The 19,520-nt window shown below is 43.5% G+C and overlaps 1 protein-coding gene across 1 annotated transcript in view; it reads right to left on the reverse strand.

The window, feature by feature from the left end:
• Nucleotides 1-5,701: 5,701 nt before the first annotated feature.
• Nucleotides 5,702-19,520, reverse strand: part of LOC111834527 (uncharacterized) — a 42,084-nt gene continuing 28,265 nt past the window's right edge. Inside the window, exons 14-25 of the mRNA XM_072718441.1 lie at nucleotides 18,682-18,774; nucleotides 18,265-18,354; nucleotides 18,007-18,099; nucleotides 17,754-17,849; nucleotides 17,562-17,580; nucleotides 14,759-14,813; nucleotides 12,858-13,029; nucleotides 12,593-12,705; nucleotides 11,208-11,273; nucleotides 10,960-11,004; nucleotides 10,065-10,133; nucleotides 5,702-6,761 (exon numbers count right to left, since the gene is read on the reverse strand). Coding sequence (XP_072574542.1) covers nucleotides 6,723-6,761; nucleotides 10,065-10,133; nucleotides 10,960-11,004; nucleotides 11,208-11,273; nucleotides 12,593-12,705; nucleotides 12,858-13,029; nucleotides 14,759-14,813; nucleotides 17,562-17,580; nucleotides 17,754-17,849; nucleotides 18,007-18,099; nucleotides 18,265-18,354; nucleotides 18,682-18,774 — 950 coding nt within the window. The 3' untranslated portion in view covers nucleotides 5,702-6,722. The remainder of the gene's footprint in view (nucleotides 6,762-10,064; nucleotides 10,134-10,959; nucleotides 11,005-11,207; nucleotides 11,274-12,592; nucleotides 12,706-12,857; nucleotides 13,030-14,758; nucleotides 14,814-17,561; nucleotides 17,581-17,753; nucleotides 17,850-18,006; nucleotides 18,100-18,264; nucleotides 18,355-18,681; nucleotides 18,775-19,520) is intronic.

Below are 19,520 nucleotides of genomic sequence, written 5' to 3' on the forward strand. Positions count from 1 at the left end.
ACCGGAATGGATTAAGAAGGGGGTTTGAGATTTTTAATGCAGTATGTGTATGTATGCCTTTAACACAAAAACACTTCAAGTACACAGCAAATGTGCCAGTGTTAAATTAACACTGCATGGTGTCTATATGTGTCCACACCATTCAGTGTTACCTTTAACACTTTACAGTGTGCAGTGAGTGTTGTTTTTACAATGTTAATGTTTATTAACTTTTATAGTGTTCAATTTACAACCTAGAGTGTTGTCAAAGAGTCTCCACCTCCACATATCTGCCCATTTTAATATGCGCACAAGACGTCATGAGGGTCAGAAGAGCCATCCCAGATTTACCCACCATCATGAGAAAGACTCTGACCAAACAGGACCTTACAGCTTTTTCTTGTTTTATATTAACTATTATCACTGTCCACTTTACTACTGTAACTACTGACTGAATAGTACAAAATATACTCACCACTCCTTACTCAGCTGGCTATAATATGTTAATCGGAAAAAATGTAATAATTTTTACGAAGACCTGGGAAGTCGTGGTGACGATTTACTACAAAAAGTATGTGGTAGAATTAGAAATCCCAATAAACGCTGAAGGGTACATCAAGGCTCAGGTACTGAAGAAAACTCAGAAAAGCATACAATTTGACCAGAGACATAATCTCGTCAGAGAAAGTGACTTTAAGAAAGATGTAAATGATGCAGTTAAGACAGGGGTATCCAAACTGCGGCCCTCAGGCCAACTGCGGCCAGCTGTCCATTTCTGTTTGGCCCGTGTGATGGCTGCCCCCACAGCCACACAGCTAATTTGAAGGGAGGTATCATTTATGGTCATTTGTCATTCTATGTGAGTTTGTTTAGTTTACGTTGCAGTATATTGGTTATTAACATTTAATTTGTTTATGCATTTCTTTATTTAGCACATTTAACCAGTTTGCTACATGAGACCCACACATTTGGTTTACTGGAATAATGTGTTAAGTATTTATTGAGCTTAATTGCTTGTTTCTTTTGATTTACCGTGTGTGGAGTGCAGGGGAGGATTCCTTGCTGCTCCAGGCAAAAGAGGTGGCCAACATGAAAGTTCGGATAAATGCAAGAAATTGGACAACTCCAACTGGCTGTTTTGTGGTGAGGGTGGAATAGTTTGCATTTAGTTTCTCTTTATTGTTTAGGTATATTTTTTCGGATTAACTTAATTTGATTTTGTTTGTTTTGATTGAAACGTTAGCTGACTGTTTTGTTTTGGTTTATTTATGGTATTTGTTATTGTTTTTACCCCATTTCTGAGAAGGAGTTAGAGCATAAACTGTACTGTCCTGCAGCTGCTGTCACGAGACAGTTCGTAGGGGCTCGTGGCACTGGGCGGGACAGTTTGTAGTGGCTCGCGGAAGTGTTGCGGGACAGTTCATGGTGGGTCGAGGCAGTGTCGCGGGACAGTTTGTGGTGGTGTGTGTCGCAGTGGTTTACGCAAGTTGTAAGTCGGCACGAATCAAGAAGTTTTAAGGTAATTCTATCTGAACCGTGCATTTCCAAAGATAAAAATCTTAAGGAGAAAATCAATAATCAATAATAAGTGTAATCTATACATATTTTCATATGAAAATGTTCAAATATGAGAAACACATAACATGCTTCACCATCATATTTTATAAATAATAATAAAAAATAGGGTTAGGGCTATATATATGTGTGTAAATATATATGTATGTATATATACTGTACACAATATAAGATATTGTTAATTAATTAATACAGATTGGGTGGCAGGCAAGGGAGGCCCTGACGGACCGATCCCCGGCTGATAAAACTGGCTTTTGGGACATGGAATGTCACCTCTCTGGTGGGAAAGGAGCCTGAGCTTGTGCGTGAGGTTGAGAGATACCGGCTAGATAAAGTTGGGCTCACCGCAACACATAGCGTGGGTGCTGGAACCAATCTCTTGGAGAGGGTCTGGATGATCTTTTCTTCTGGAGTTGCGGTGGGTGAGCGACGCCGGGCTGGGGTGGGGTTACTGGTGGCTCTACAGCTCGGTACATTAACATCGGAGTTTACCCCAGTGAATCAGAGGGCTGTCTCCCTGCACCTTCGGGTCAGGGAGAGGTCTCTGACTTTCTGTGTTTATGCGCCAAATGACAGTTCAGAGTACCCGGCCTTCTTGGACTCCCTGAATGGTGTGCTGGTTAGCACGCCATGAGGGGATTCCATCGTTTTGCTGGGGGACTTTAACGCTCATGTGGGCAATGACAGTGTGGCCTGGAGGGGGGTGATTGGGAGGAATGGACTTCCTGATCTGAGCCCGAGTGGTGTTCTGTTGTTGGACTTCTGTGCAACACATGGTTTGTAACATAACGAACACCATGTTCAAGCACAAGGGTGTCCATAAGTGGACATGGTATGAACAAGAATGGACACTGTTCCGGACCTCCATTGTGGAAGCAGCCCCCGTACCCGATGGTGGACACCAGAGGTGAGGGGGGCTGTCAAGCTGAAGAAGGAGGTCTACCAGGAACTTTTAGCCTGGGGTTCTCCGGAGGCAGCTGACAGGTACCGGCAGGCCAGGGAGAGTGTGGCTTGGGCGGTTGCGGAAGCAAAAACCCAGGCGTTGGAGGAGTTTGGTGAGGCCATGGAAAGTGACTTTTGGTCAGTCTCAAAAAAGTTCTGGCAAACCATCCGGGATATCAGGAAGGGAAACAGCTCCTGGTTCCTACTGTTTACAGTGGGGAGGGGGGTGCTGTTTACCTCACCTGGGGACATCACCAGGAGGTGGAAGGAATACTTTGAGGACCTTCTCAACCTTTCCTCAGATACACCTACGCGCACTGCCTTTGAGACATCTGAGGGCATGGGGCCCGAGGGGGCTTGGGTGGACATGCCCATTACTGGGGCTGAGGTTGCCAGGGTGGTTAAAGAGCTCCATGGTGGCCGGGTCCCGGAGGTGGACGAGATTCGCCTGGAGTACCTAAAGACTCTGGATGTTGTGGGGCTGTCAAGGCTGACATGCCTTATCAACAGTGCGTGGAGGTCAGGGACAGTGCCGCTGCATTGGCCAACCAGGGTGGTGGTCCCCTTATATAAGAGAGGAGACCTGAGAGTGGGTTCAACAATATGGGGATCACACTTCTCAGCCTTCCTGGGAAAGTCTATTCCATTCTATGAATGTTTATGAAAGTCTATTCTGGAAAGGAAGGTGAGATCGATAGTCGAGTCTTGGATTCAGGAGGAACAATGCAGTTTTCATCCTGGCCGTGGAACACCGGATCAGCTTTATACCCTTGCAAGGGTACTGGAGGGAGCCTTGGAGTTTGCCTATCCAGTCTACATGTGTTTTGTGGACTTGGAAAAGGCTTACAACCGGGTTCCCCGAGGTGCTCTGTGGGGGGTGCTTTGGGAGTATGGAGTTCAGGGGCCACTACTGTGGGCAATTCTGTCCCTGTATAAACCGAGCAGAAGCTTGGTCCGCATTGCCGGTAATAAGTCGGACGTGTTCCCAGTGCGTGCTTTTTGTGGATGATGTGGTCCTGTTGGCTTCTTCTGCTGGGGACCTACAGCGTGACCGAAAGAATGAGATCGCGGATACAGGCGACCGAAATGAGGTTTCTCCACAGCATTTCAGGGCTCTCCCTTAGAGATAGGGTGAGAAGTTTGGATATCTGGGAGAGTCTTAGAGTAGAACTGCTGCTCCTCCACGTCGAAAGGAGCCAGTTGAGGTGCAGAGCTCGCCGTTCTGCCTGTGTCATCTTCCATGTATGACCCGCTGCCTGCCTTCTGGTTGCCTGGCCATTGGAGGGAGCGTTGGCACCGGCTTGTCATCTCCCTCCTGCCCCCCGTTTGTGTCTCAAATTTTATTGTTTGACTCTCCCTGCTGGCCCCTGGAGGATGGGCTCCCCCTTTGAGTCTGGTTCCTCCCAAGGTTTCTTCCTTCTAGGGAGTTTTTCCTTGCCCCTGTCGCCTCTGTGTTGCTCACTGGGGGCTTTAGGTGGGGATGCTGTAAAGCGCTTTGAGACAATGTAATGTTGTGATAATGCGCTATACAAAAATAAATTTGTTTGTTTGTTGTTGTTGTTATTTGGACACCTGGCACGGATGCCTCCTGGGCGGCTACCCGGAGAGGTTTTCCGTGCATGTCATATAGGGAGGAGGCCTCGGGGCAGACCCAGGACATGCTGGAGGGATTATATCTCTTGGTTGACCTGGGCCTGGCATCCCCCCCGAAGAGCTGGTGGAGGTGGCTGGGGAGAGGGAGGTCTGGGTATTTCTCCTGAAGGTGCTACCCCCGCAACCCAAACCACGGACAAGCGGATGGTAATGGATGGATGGATGGATGGATGGATATATATATATATATATGCACGCACATTATGTATATCGTCAATCCTGGCTGCATATAACGTTCTATTTACTCGGCTCTGGTCCTCTGTGGTCACAGTGTGTGCAGGTTATTACACAAATGTCCCCCCTCCTCACTCAGAACATCTGAGACAAAAAAAAATAATTGTAGGTTTAGTTAGACTCCAGAAGAATTGGAGTCATAGTGAAGTGAAGATTATATTATGTTTAATAATTATTAATGGTTTGTTTTTTACTTTTGTAAAGTTAAAATTGTTACTAATGTACATTAAACTACAGGGCTGTAAGATGCAGGGGTGTGGATGTCAGATTCTAGTAGCCTGATATTCATACAGATACATGTAAATGTGCAAACTGAAGGGAATGACAGGCTGGGGATAAAGCTGCCATTTCTATGGCTGCACAAGGCAAAGTCTGGTGACAAATATACAATAACTTTTACTGATACGTTAGTTTCAATTTTAGTTTTTTTTCTTGTGCACCCAGAGCTGATATCCAATTCCTATTGTAATTAGCAGTGTATTGTAATTAGCATGTAGTCCATCTTAATTACAAATGTTTTACAATAAACAATGGAGCTGAAGACTGTGAAGAGTGAGGATTTATTTAGAATGTTGGTAGTGCAAAGGTAAGTCAGATGATCTGTCTTGTTAAGCAGTATCTCCTCAAATGAAGTATACAGACCTTTATGCTAAGCAGATATTCTGAGGCAGATATAAAATGCTGTAAAGTTCTATGTAACAACTTCACATTATACCAAGTTACATTTTGAAGAAACAAGAGGATTTGAAGAAGCCTGTGTTCTTCACAGGTGACTTTATCCTCAGGTGACTGACTAAAGATACAACATAATGGTCCTTCCCAGTGTAGTCTAGGTCAGGAGGCTATAACATTAGGAGTACACTCTTAGCAGAAAGAAGACAAACATAGTTTACAAAGGTTTGGGAAGGTTCAATATCATGGGCCTTTCATTCACCCAGTGTCACATTGCAGATAATCATGCCACTGGCCAGTGAGGGGAATAAGGGACAAGGACAGTGCAAAAGAAAAGAAAAAAGAAAAGAAACACTCTAAATAGATCTTATGGCACCTAAAACCCATCCTGATCCTGAGCAGATAATGGAACTGCTTTACTTAATTGGTTAATTGGAATAAAATTATATTATTTTAATTAATGATCTTAACTGAATAATGATCCCCCATAAAGTTCATTTGTTGTTTTTGTTATATTTTTTGGATATTGCACCCGGCAAAATTCATATTTCAAACTAGCAAGTAGATTTTTGTTACGATCGCGGTCCGACAAGCAGGCAGGACACGGGGAAATGATCACGCAGGCAAGCGAAGATCAACGGTGATGGGTTTATTCCAGACGGGCAGGACAACACAGTTACTAACATTAATGACGGATCTAGGGATACTGACACAGACGCAGACTAAATACACAAGAAAAGCCAGAAATAACAGGACACAGGTGATCACAAGCAGGAATTGACACGAGGTAATGAGGGGGCGTGGCGCACACAAGGATCGGACGGAGCTGGGCGTGACAATTTTAGTAGTTTGTCCTCATAAAAAATATGATATCAAGACTGTGTTAGCATGTAAACATCAAATTATAATATATCTGAATATCCTAGAATGTCCTGAAAACAAAGACATAAAACATACGTGGCTAACTCATGTACATACAATAGAAGCCATCAGTAAGGAAACCATGGTTTCAGTTGAGCTGGGGTACGTTTACCAAAAGCATAGTGTTAGCAAATGACATAGTTGGAACCATGCAACTGAATGGGAGCTTCTGGGTAGTGTACCCCCGGTTAGCGTGGGGTAACATCAGACCAATAACAGGGAAGACAGTCAGCTCAAGAGCTGACAATCATACAAATATACTCAGTGTGGCAGCACCAAATATCTTAATCTAACAGCAAACGGCATAAATTTCTTTAGATGTATCAATTTATAGTTCATAAGACCCAAAAAACATCGTGTCAGAAAGAGCATAACAGCATAGACAAAAAAAAACAGTGAGGATTTATTCAGAATAGTTACAGATGATTATAATGTACATATTTTTAAAAAATGTAACAGAGGTGAGATAATCACATATAAATATTAACAAGAGCCTGCTCCCAGATTGTCCTGAATTACTTCATCTTTCCCAGAATGTGTCTGTAGACACTTTTCCATGATAATTTGTGCAAGGAAATTTTGTCTGCTACCTAGCAAAGTCTCTCAAATTAAATAAAATGAATTGTAGCAGATCATGGATAATCTGGTGACCAATTATCTGATCAGCTTGGCTATCCAACAGAGAGATTGGCATCCAACAGAGTGACTGGCTTGAAACTGTAAACAATGTAAAAACAGCAAACTGACTAGGATTCTTCAGATATCGGTGCTTCTTTCCCTGTAACCTGTGAACAGCAGAAGGTGAATCTGTATTACGACAAAGGAATGTTTGCGACACTCAAAAGTCAGGAAATACCAGTGCAGACTGAAGGATGTACAGATTGGGTATTTTATCTAAAACTCAGGATACAATTTATAGCCCTCTGGAATAAAAATCAAGTTTTTATCAGAATGGTTACTCAAATTCAGAACGATCACACGCTATCTTCAAACGTGAACTCTGCCAACATTAGCCTGCTTCTAAAGCCTGGTAAAGACCCAACACTAATATCCAGCTATCGCCCAATCTCATTGATAAACGTAGATCTTAAAATAATTTGCAAAGTTCTTACCAAAAGATTAGAAAAAGTCACGCCATTCCTTATACATCCCGACCAAACAGGTTTTATCAAGGGTAGACACGCAGCCAATAATACACGTAGATTAATAAATGTTATAGACTACTGCTCCATTAACAAATCAGAAACCACAGTTATCTCTCTAGATGCGGAGAAAGCATTTGACAGAGTCAACTGGAAATTTCTATTTGCAGTTCTACACAAATTTGGATTTGGGTCATCCTTCATAAGCTGGATTAAAACACTATACTGCTCCCCAAATGCATGTGTTAGGACAAACGAATTCATTTCCCAAAGCTTCCGTTTGCAGAGGGGCACCAGGCAGGGCTGCCCGCTCTCTCCCTCGCTTTTTGTTATCTTCATTGAGCCACTAGCAGCAGCAATTAGACAAAATGTAGATACTAAAGGAATTCAAACAGAAAAAACAGACCATAAGATAAGCCTTTATGCAGATGACATATTACTTTTTCTTAGGAATTCACCAACCTCTCTTCTGAAGACAATATCACTTAAAGATAAGTTCTCATCTATATCAGACTACTCCGTCAACTGGAGCAAATCAACAGTTTTGCCTTTGAATTGTAGTTTCCAAAACACAACTACTACTCCTTTACAGTCAGGTAACCTTAGATACTTAGGCATAAATTTTCCCACCAGGCTCTCAGATCTAGTACAGATGAATCATATTCCAGTATTAAAAAAGGTAAAAGATGATCTCATGCGATGGAAATCTCTACCTATATCACTCATGGGTAGAATTGCCACCATTAAAATGATGGTCCTGCCTAAAATCAATTACTTGTTCTCAATGATCCCTAATAAACCCTCTATGGCTTGGTTTAAATCACTAGACTCAAGCATCTCGTCATTTTTATGGAAGAACAAACCATCACGAATAAGCTTGAAAACTCTGCAAAAAGCCAAAGGTAATGGTGGTCTAGAACTACCAAGTTTCTATCACTACTTCTTAGCCAACAGACTGCAGTATATATCAAATTGGATCAAATCAAGCCCGGTAGATAGTCCATGGATGGACTTAGATCAAGCAATCTGCAGAGACGTAAAATTGTCTGATTTGCCTTTTATAAGTCCTACTATTAAGCGGTATAAATGTTTTAAGAGCCTTAGTATTAACACCTCATTAATAGCCTGGTGGGAATTTTTAAAAATGACTAGGTTTCCACTTATTCCCTGCAAACTAACACCCATTTGGAACAATCCAGATATTTGCCACATTGAACTTTCCCTTATGGCATGATAAAGGGATTAGAAATCTTGAACATGATATTAAAAATGGGAAATTTATTTCATTCGACGAACTAGTCTCAAAATACGGAATTAGCAACAGTAAATTTCTTGAGTACCAGCAACTGAAGTCCATTATTCAGGCTAGGTTCAATCTTAATCAGTTTAACTTAGAAATACCTCCATGGGTGCTAGTATTTTTAAATCTTTCTAGCCCCAAATTAGTCAAAAATGTATAAGTTATTGTCAAAAATGGATGACTCAATTTCCCTTCCAATCTCAAAATTGGAGAAAGATCTATCCATCAATTCAGATCAAAACTTTTGGAAAGAAATATGTTTAAACACCTTCAAAATTACTAAAAACCCGAACTTACAGCTTATACAATACAAAACTCTGCATAGAACTATATACATTTATACAGGACAAAGGATGTTCCAAATGGGCCTTATCCACTCAAACCTATGCACCCACTGCTCAGGTGAATTTGTGGAGAACTACATGCATGCCATATGGTACTGCGCCCCAGTTCAGAAGTTCTGGCAAAGGATATGTGAGGATCTAAAAATCAAAAAATTATTTATGTGTTACTCAGTATAGAAATTTAATTCTAGATCGCATAAGTCTGGAGAGAATGTCTGATTCCCTCCAAAAAAATCAATTGGGCAAATTGGATTCTCTCTGATCCATTCTGGCCAATTCCATTACGTAGGGGGGGTGGTCGGCTGTGGTCTCGTCTCCTCTGGCGGGTGGCGGGGTTGGGCCCCCAGGCTGTGGGCGGCTAGTGGCTTCTTGGGGCTGGGGGGGCTGTGGCTGTCGTCCTGTGATGTCTGGGTGTCTGCCCTGGCTGGTGGTGGTGGGGGGGGGCTTGGGCGGGTGCTGCCTGGCAGTCATGGGGCGTGGGGTCTGGGGCGCCAGGTGGTGGCGGGGGCTGGCTCTGGGATGGGTGGTTGGCCTCTTCGGTGCGGGCTTGGGTGGGGGGGTCTGGGGCTCTGGTGCCCGGGGCCTGGCCGTTTCCTCGGTGGGTACCTTCCTGCGCAGGGGTGGCCTGTGCTCCCTCCGGGGCGCTGCCAGGGGGGGTGGGTCGGTCCATGTCTGGGGGGCCAGCCTGCGCTGTTTGGGGGGTGGCATGTCTCGAGCCTGGGCTGGTCTGCCACTTTTTTGTTGTCGAATGAGTGGGTGACTGAGTGCGGGCTGCCCTTCGGGGTGGGGGCTAGCTCTTGGCGTTGGCACTGCTCCGAGTCCACTCCATCCCATGCCGTGGTGGGGGGCTGGGGTGCCTAATGAGCCAGCTGGTTAATCTCTCTCCCTACCCCTTTTCTTCACTCATTTGCCTAATCTATCACTCCCTTCCGGGCAGCACGGCAACTGGAATATTTTACATGTATTAAATAAAATACAATAAATATACGAATAAAAAGAAATTGACCAACATGAAGGGCCTATACAGAGTTTATAGAGCCCCTCATGGTAAAGCAAATATGTCTGACACAGCAGTGCATTCAGACCATTATTCTGCTTGCGAAAGCTGCCGGACAGGACACATTAAAAAAAAAAAAAAAAAAAAAAAAAATCAAGTTCAAATCTCACATATTAATGATTTCTTCTTATACAAAAAGACTGCAGTTTCCCTTCCTAAATTCAGTCCAAAATTAACATCAACATATTAAATCAAAAAGTATTCTTCTGTTTAAACATGTATAACTGCCCCTAGTGCATATTTACCTCCTCAGTCTTTGGTTCATTGTGATCAGCAGGTGATAATGCCACCATCTCCTGATTGTCATGTGATCCCTGCAAAAGTGGATATCATTTGATTTATTTAATGTTGATAGTTTTTTTTCCAAACACAATGTAATGACAATGAAGTGAATACAGTTTACAGGACTCAAACAACCCAAGATTTATAACACTCATACTGTATGACTGTTAGAGTGGAAAATGTATTACTTTTATCATATTAAGTATGTGTGTTAGCATTATGTAATATATATGTATCAGCCCCTGCGTCTAGTGACAGGGCAGAACAAAGTGGTCCCTAGACGCCGAGGGATGAGAGAACAGGAACTATAACTCTGGGTGGGGGATAGGCTTGTCAACATGGCCAAGGAGGCCTACCCTGGGTTGTATAGCGTTTCCTGATAAACCTTTGTCTGTAAAGGTACTAGCAGTATTAACAGTTTAAACTACGCCCCATGTAAGCCCCTCCCGCCAAGTATAAATAAAGAAGCCAAGGGACTGCCCGGTGTGACACTGAACTGAGGCGCAGATACTGTCTGTTGCATCTAAGTGAGTGGGCACCCTTGCGCAAGTAAAAGATAAGAAGTGTGCTGTCTCTTTAAGTCCTGAGTCCCAGAAGTGCATGTGTGGAGTGGCAAGCGACAGCGCTTCCTCCACATAGGTGAGGGTGAGAGGGGGTCAAAGCTACGGCGCTTTCCTCCAGCTCCCCAACAATGACTACTCAGACTACTTAAATATTCACAATGCTTATGCATGGAGACAGATAGTAAAATGCCAGCTTCCTTGTGAAACACATTTTAGTGCCAGCTATCATTGTTTATAAAGGAAGGGCACAGGGTGGGTTATAGGAACCCTGGATTATAGAGAGTCCTTTACTTACCTCTGTGTTTTTTATTGTGCGGTTTGCAAAAATCCTTGAGACCATCTGTTGATGGATTTAGTATTGAAAGATTTAGTCAAACAAGTAATGTATTCACCATGAAGTGATATTTATTTTTCAGTTAATGTGCTCTTATGTACAGGTGTTAATCTTATTGAAATGGCCATAAAGTGCTATGTCCTTTATTTATATATTTACCTTATATTGATACACCTTAAAACACACTTTTTTAGAAGTCCTTTACTTACTTCTCTGTATGATACAAGGACCGCAGGATTTGCTCCGTCTTCCATCTCCAGGTTGTCATGTGATTGCTTCAAAAGTTAATTTCATATGAACAGATTTAGTCAAACAAGTAAAGCAGAGACAATGACATGGTATTTACTTTTGTTTACAGCAAGGTTAAAGGTTACCAAATAAATTCTACTTACATAAGTACTCATCAAACACTAAAACTTGTAAAATAGTGTTACGCCCCAACTCTAGACTGGGGTTGTCCGTGCATCACAACATTGATGCATGGATGGTGTAAGACATTAGCTTCCTTTGAGATTTTGACAGAGGTCTGATATAATGACCTTGACAATGTGAACACAAAGATGGCAGCATGCATGGGTGCAGAGCCTCTTTGCTCTCCAATCGGGTGCTTTGTGTGTTTGTTTGTTTGTTTGCTTGTTTTTGTGTGTCTAGCTGTGTTATGCACACTTTGTGTGTAGCCACCATGACCTAATCAACATTGGATTGCTGTACAAATCAAACATCAAAAACCACTTTCAGCTGACTTAAAACATACGAAAAGACATAGTGAAAACACCAGAGATGCCATGGATTGTAACTGGACCCAGCAAGTCGTGTAGAGTTATAGACAGACATTGTTCTTTTGACTTTTTGTCCTGCCAATCACATGCAGACCATGCTGTTCACTATGAGAGCTCACAGTGGGAATTGTGACTGCTATCTATATTCCACCAGACACAAATGTTAGCACGACTGTCACCATCCTTCTTACCATAATAAATAAACAGCAGCATGCTCATCCCTCAGGAGGAGTACAAACCAATTGCAAAGACCATCAATACAACAACAAGAACTAACAACAACAAAGAGGATCCATGAGTTTTCAAATCAGAAACCCTGGATGACATAAGAAGTACAGGCACTCCTCAAAAACTGCAACACCACCTTTAGGTCTGGTGACAGGGCAATATACTGTACACCACTGTCAGAGCCAAGCTGAGGAGAGGAATCAAAGAAGCCAGCGAGGCCTATAAGAGGACAATAGAAGGCTGCCTCACAGATAACAACCCATGGCAGATGTGGCAAGGAATTCTTCTTTCATGCTCAGCACTGGATCATATTTTGCCCCCCCGCAGGGGAAACTCAATTGAATAAACTTTAAAAAAAAAAAAAAATTCAACTGCAATGAAAAAACTAAACATCCCAAAGGTCCTATATTTTGTTTGGTTACTTATGGTTATGGTTAGGATGGGGTAGGGGGTAAGGTTGTCATAGTCTCATTAGGGTTATTCCTACATAAATGAATGGACCCTAGATATGGGCAGGCCTGTCAAACTATCAGTGATGAAGAGAGCCGGCCGGCCTGGGTCCCAGCTGACGACGGGGGGGGACTTACATTATAGTGCCATCTGTAGCCCTCGTTCTTCAGTGGCAGGCAAATGGGACAGTCATCCTGCGTGCAGTTCTCCCAGTGTGAGATGCTCTGATGGGAGGAAGCGCAGTGCTTCACTGCAGGGGCAGAAAAAGCGGTTTAGACTGTTAGGTGACAGAGACAAACCTGGCACTGGAGCAAAGGCGAATACGTGACCAAAGGTAAATTAATCCTCCTCTAACCTGAATCCACCCAGAATAGTGTAACAGAAGTGCGGTCCTGCACTCACCCTGGCAGGATGTGCCGGCCTTGCAGTAGGGCAAGTGGTTCAGGAGCTTCCTCATGATGCGACACTGGGGCTTGGAACACGACCACACTGTTCTGATGGCCAGCTTGTGCCGCTTGCACCTGCTGGCGTGTTGCAGGAGCAACAGCCGCTCGCGGAACAGTTCAGGCTTCTCCTGGTCAGTCGAGGGGCCAGGGGGGACAGTTTTTTTACAGTCACCGAAACAGCGTTCATGCAAAAGTTGTGCTTTTTCTGGTTTCTGTGTCACTGGAAAAGCTCAATATCAGGGCACAATGAACTCGCAAGACTACCAAGGCATCCTGGAGCGAAACATACTGCCTAGTGTCAGAAAGCTCAGCCTCAATCGCAGGTCATGGGTCCACCAACAGGATAATGACCCAAAACATACAGCTAAAAGAACTCAAGAATGGTTGAGAAAAACATTGGACTGTTCTTAAATGGCCCTCTATGAGCCCAGATCATAATCCTATTGAACATCTATGTGGAGACACCACCCGTCAAACCTGAGACAGCTTGAGCAGTTTGCTCAGGAGGAGTGGGCCAAACTACCCGCTAGCAAATACAGACATCTCATTGTGAAGTACAAAGATCACTTGTTGGCAGCGACTGCTGCAAAAGGTGATGCCAAAAAATATTAAATTAAGGGTACCATCTTTTTTGTCTATGTCATTTTCATTTGTTTAATTCTTTAATTCAACTGAATCAACAATCAAAAGCAAAGTCTGATTTGTGTCATGCCCTGCTCATCCGATCCTCCTGTGTGCCCCCCTTGATACCTCGTGTGGAATCCCTGTGTTACCAGCTGTTTCTCGTTGTTGTTAATTAGTCTGATGTATTTAAGTCCATGTTTGAGTATGTTTCCCCAATCCGGTCAATAATGTAATAGCCTGTTCTCTGTCCTGCTTGTCATCGCCCTGAATTAAACTCCGTATTTCCCCGATTCCTTGAGTCCTGCCTCTGCTTCCCCGGACCGTGCCCCGTGCAAACCGTGACAGATTTGTGTTAAATTTGGAATAAACATGAGCGAGAACTGAGGAGGCAAGGGATGCCATTAAACAGTGTCATAGTTCATGGCAGTTTGGAAGTTTTTTCAGATATACAGTACTGTGCAAAAGTCTTAGGCAGTCCAAAGAAATGTTTAAAGCTGTTTATCTGGGTAGCAAGTGTACTTTGGCTTAGAACGAAAAACATAATTTAACATTAGAACATGTGCAAATTAAGAGTAACAATAAAAACTAGTAATAATTTCTTCTGTTTTCTAAAAAGTTACTGATATCTAGTTGGATGGCTAGATGAACACCGCTTTGGTTCCCAAACCTCTCCTCAGGGGCACCTCAGCCATTCCATGATTTTGTTAAATTTCACCAACAGCTCAATTAAATAATTAAATAAATTTGTTTAAAAAGTCAGTGACAGATTGACTCGCTGTATGAGGTGTGCTAGTGGCCAAGTCAAAAAATACATGGCTGCACTGGACGGTCGCTTCAAATACTGGGGTGATTTTAGCAGAGGTTCTGAAATGGCTAAGCTGACACACTTTGACAGGAATAATATAGTTTTACACCAACACGAGGATAAATTAAACATCATTTTCTTTGGACTGCCTAAGACTTTTGCACAGTACTGTATATACATACTGTGTAAATATACTGTGTGTGTGTGTGTGTGTGTGTGTGTAATTTTAATGTGTTATGTCTACTCATATGCCGAGTGTGTTCCTGTCATTTATGTAAATAGCTACTGCAACAAGAATTTCCACTTGGGGGATAATTTTTTTTTTTTTTTCTGCCCACCACCACCCTTGCTCACTTGGGGGATAAATGATGTAGAGAAACAGGTCTTAGGATACCAAGCAGAGGGGCAGATGTATCTTGGACACCTACCTGGTCCAGCTCAGTGTCATGGTGTCTCTCAACCAAGTTCATCTCTTCTTTTATTCTAAGGAAAGATAATACAGGTATTACAACAGAGCTTTGTCTGTTTAAAACGTTATTATGTATATCTTATTTATGTCCAATATCACCTTAAATTTAGGTAATTCCATGATCTATAAAAAGTAACAGGATTCCTATACAAGGTTGGATTATGGAGCTGAACCGCAATGTACTGACTGAGGTGAGCTAAGGTCAGGTTGGGGAGCATGCATTGATGCAGCATGTTGCCGCACCCACCACACGGCGAAACTCCTCAGGATCCCGGCTGGTGACCCCCCAGGCAGACACATAGTCTAGTCCCACACTCCGGAAATGGTCGTCCATCTGCTTCAGACAGGTGTCACGTAGGTGTCCCCTCAGCCTGGTGCAGCCGCTCGGGTCCTCAGTAATGCAAGATGGATCACCTTCAGGGAAATGCGCCACATGGCCATAGTGCCGTAACTGACGCTCCCTCACAATGCAGGTAATGTGCCTCATTCGGGACTCCTCTATCAACCTCTCATTCAACACAAAGTCAAACCAGCGACTTCATGACCCCCCATGCTCTTCCAATCCGTCTGCTGACTTCGTAGAAAGAGACATGAATGTTGCTGCTGAGGTAGGTAAATCTCTCAACAAGGTCAACATTCTCCCTGCAGACAGACACACTACTGAAGTCATTAAAAGCCTGGATCTTGTTCTTTATCCATGACACCCGCAATCCCAGACACTCAGACTCTTCACTCAGTCACTCGAGAGCCCCAATCAGAGCCTCCTTTGACTCCGCTAAGATCACAGCATTGTCGGCAAAATCAAGATCAGTAAGTCTTTCTTCGCCAATAGACGCCCCACAGCTGCTGGACCCCACAACCCTGCCCAACACCCAGTCCATACAGGCACTGAACAGAGTAGGAACAAGAACACACCCCTGGTGAACCCCAGAATCAACTGGGAAGAATGCAGAGGTCCTCGCTGCTAACAGCTTCTGTCAATATTTGGGCTTGTGTTCAGTGTCAGGATGCGGTCAATATTAGATTTCTAAGGTGTAAAACCAGACTGCTCTTGACTGAACATTTTAACGTTTAACACATGGTTACACTATTTTGTAACATTACACTCAACTGTAATATTTTTTATTTGCTATCAAATACCAACCATGATCATTATGTTTAATGTAGATTATGCTTGTGTGTGAAAGTGGAATAAAGCATTACATTATGTTTAATATTGCACAACTACAATTAAACAAAACCCTATAGTATGGCACCCTGTAAGTCTGCCAAAAATGTAGCATGTTAACACAAGAAGAGACGCTGTAAAAAGTGTGACTGTTTTTTGCCCCCCAGTGACTCAGTGGGTAACACTGGCACCTCACACCTCCCGGCTTGGGCTCTGTGTAGTTTGCGTGGTGACTCAGTGGGTAACACTGGCACCTCACACCTCCCGGCTTGGGCTCTGTGTAGTTTACGTGGTGACTCAATGGGTAACACTGGCACCTCACGCCTCCCGGCTTGGGCTCTGTGTAGTTTACGTGGTGACTCAGTGGGTAACACTGGCACCTCACACCCCCCGGCTTGGGCTCTGTGTAGTTTACGTGGTGACTCAGTGGGTGACACTGGCACCTCACGCCCCCCCGCTTGGGCTCTGTGTAGTTTGCGTGGTGACTCAGCGGGTAACACTGACACCTCACGCCCCCCGGCTTGGGCTCTGTGTAGTTTACGTGGTGACTCAGCGGGTAACACTGGCACCTCACGCCTCCCGGCTTGGGCTCTGTGTAGTTTACGTGGTGACTCAGCGGGTAACACTGGCACCTCACACCTCCCGGCTTGGGCTCTGTGTAGTTTACGTGGTGACTCAGCGGGTAACACTGGCACCTCACACCCCCCGGCTTGGGCTCTGTGTAGTTTACGTGGTGACTCAGTGGGTAACACTGGCACCTCACGCCTCCCGGCTTGGGCTCTGTGTAGTTTACGTGGTGACTCAGTGGGTAACACTGGCACCTCACACCTCCCGGCTTGGGCTCTGTGTAGTTTGCGTGGTGACTCAGTGGGTAACACTGGCACCTCACACCCCCCGGCTTGGGCTCTGTGTAGTTTACGTGGTGACTCAGTGGGTAACACTGGCACCTCACACCCCCCGGCTTGGGCTCTGTGTAGTTTACGTGGTGACTCAGTGGGTGACACTGGCACCTCACGCCCCCCCGCTTGGGCTCTGTGTAGTTTGCGTGGTGACTCAGTGGGTAACACTGACACCTCACGCCCCCCGGCTTGGGCTCTGTGTAGTTTACGTGGTGACTCAGCGGGTAACACTGGCACCTCACACCTCCCGGCTTGGGCTCTGTGTAGTTTACGTGGTGACTCAGCGGGTAACACTGGCACCTCACACCTCCCGGCTTGGGCTCTGTGTAGTTTACGTGGTGACTCAGCGGGTAACACTGGCACCTCACACCCCCCGGCTTGGGCTCTGTGTAGTTTACGTGGTGACTCAGTGGGTAACACTGGCACCTCACGCCTCCCGGCTTGGGCTCTGTGTAGTTTACGTGGTGACTCAGTGGGTAACACTGGCACCTCACACCCCCCGGCTTGGGCTCTGTGTAGTTTACATGCTCTCCCCATGTTTCCCCAGATACTCTGGCTTCCTCCCATTCCCAAAGCATGAGGTTAAGCGAACTGGCAGCTCACTACGACAGATGGATGTGTGAATTTTCTTCTACATTTCTAGCATTGTATATAAAAAATGACCTGTACATGTACTATGTAAAATGTCTACTCACTTTGCTTTTTTGGCCAACCCTGTAATTAAAAAAGATACAATTAATCATGTTGGATCACAAAATAGTAAGACATCAGTATAGAGTTTATTATAGCTGCCAGGTTATAAGTAATGACTACTTGCATATTTATAACTACTGTATAATAATGGTTACTAACAGTTAACATTTTCTGTATTACACAGACACACTTACAGTATGCAGACATCTGTAGAACAAACCAGCTAAAGTGGATGACAGATGCAGAAATCAAGACAATCAGCCGTAGATCCAATGGCTGTTTTCCTGTGTCTGAAATGACCGCATCATAAAAATCACTATGAGCAGAGAGCTGAGTAAATGAGCAATAAGTGACAGAGATCAAAGCACAGGAATCCATATAGTATTTCCTAAAGGCTTTGTACAATTTAATTGCATTGTTTAAAGTTCAAAGTTCTAGTGTATTTACCTGCTTTGAGTTTCAATACTACAGCCAAAGCAACAGAATTCATGAGAGGGAGACCAAAAGCCCCTGAGAAATATATATATTTATGGGGTTCGACTGAAAAGGTAGAGAGTAAAGCATTAGTTAGCTGATATAAAGAAAATGAAGCCTGATTTTGCAATGGCATTGATAAAAAGCAAATGGATTCAAAAGTTGAAATAATAACAATCAAATACTTAATCAAAATTTTTTAAAATATCAAAAATAAAAAATTATTGGTACCTAGTAATTTATCCCTATGCCAGTCTCGAAAGCATGATACAACAGTAACAGTGTAGATGAACACAAACTCGCTCATCTTTACAGGTCGTCCTGTGGTCAAAATGAGTTAATTTCAGTTTTTAGTAAAACAGAGGTTATTATTATACTACACCTATGCACAGAAACAAAATGTTTACCTTAAAGCACAGCCAGAAACTATTTCATATGGACAACATTAGAATAAATGTATTTTTATTTAAAGCACAATACAATTGAATTCAGCATTCATACCAGAAATTATTACAATGCTCTATTATTTGCATCGAAGAGAATAATTTTTGATTTAAAGAATTTACAAAAACCATTAACCAAAACTGGCTGACAGTTAAATCTCTATTACAGTTGGATGGTTTGCTTACAGTTAAAGGTTTTCCTTACCTTTGTCATTTTGTAGAATCACACTTAGATACAAGAAACTTAATATTAGGTGAAGCATGAAAAAAATCCCCAAAAGGATTTTCTGAGCCAAATCTGAAAAGAATAAAAACATTATAAACAATAGATTGAATGAACAGAAAATAAAACAGGCCTTCATGAAACTGTATCCCTCTGTTTACCATTGGTGAGATATCTTTTAAGGGTGGGCACTTACAGGGGATGGATACAACAAAGGAAATATCAATATACTGTATTAAGGGCCTAATAAGGACAACAGCTTCAATCTTCCTTGGACACCCCCTGACCTGTGTGCAGTGGGATACTGGGCCATTCAGAAAGAAAAGCCCCCAGCTCTTTGGAGCATTAAGAAGGTGGGAATCGACTTCACACACTGTGCTCTAGAACTTCCCATAAAGCTTTAATGGTGTTTAGATCTGGTGGCTGGGAGGCCAAGGAAGGCATCTGACTCCATCCTGGTGCTCATGAAACCTCTCCTGAATGTGTTTAGCAGGGTGTATGGGGGCATTATCATCTTGGGATAAGGGAACATCATGAGGGAACAGTGTCTGAGCCACAGGGAGCAGCTGCTCTTGTAAAAAGCCCTCATGTTCCTTGGATGTTATAGGACCATGCAGAGCATCATCAGACCTAATGACTCCCACAAGATGGCTGTACTTTGATATTTACCAGCTACCCTGTCTGGCTGTCCCTGTCTGTGAGCTTCAAGGTGCAATCACTGTTCCTCTTTGCCAATGCAGTTTGTTTGTGTTTGGCCTGTGCCGTCATGGTTGTTCAAACTGTGCCCCTTAATATATTAATTGTCCTGCTTTTGTGACCAT

This window comes from Paramormyrops kingsleyae, chromosome 12 (genome assembly GCF_048594095.1).
Source record: "Paramormyrops kingsleyae isolate MSU_618 chromosome 12, PKINGS_0.4, whole genome shotgun sequence".
In the NCBI taxonomy this organism is placed as follows: Eukaryota; Metazoa; Chordata; class Actinopteri; order Osteoglossiformes; family Mormyridae; genus Paramormyrops; species Paramormyrops kingsleyae.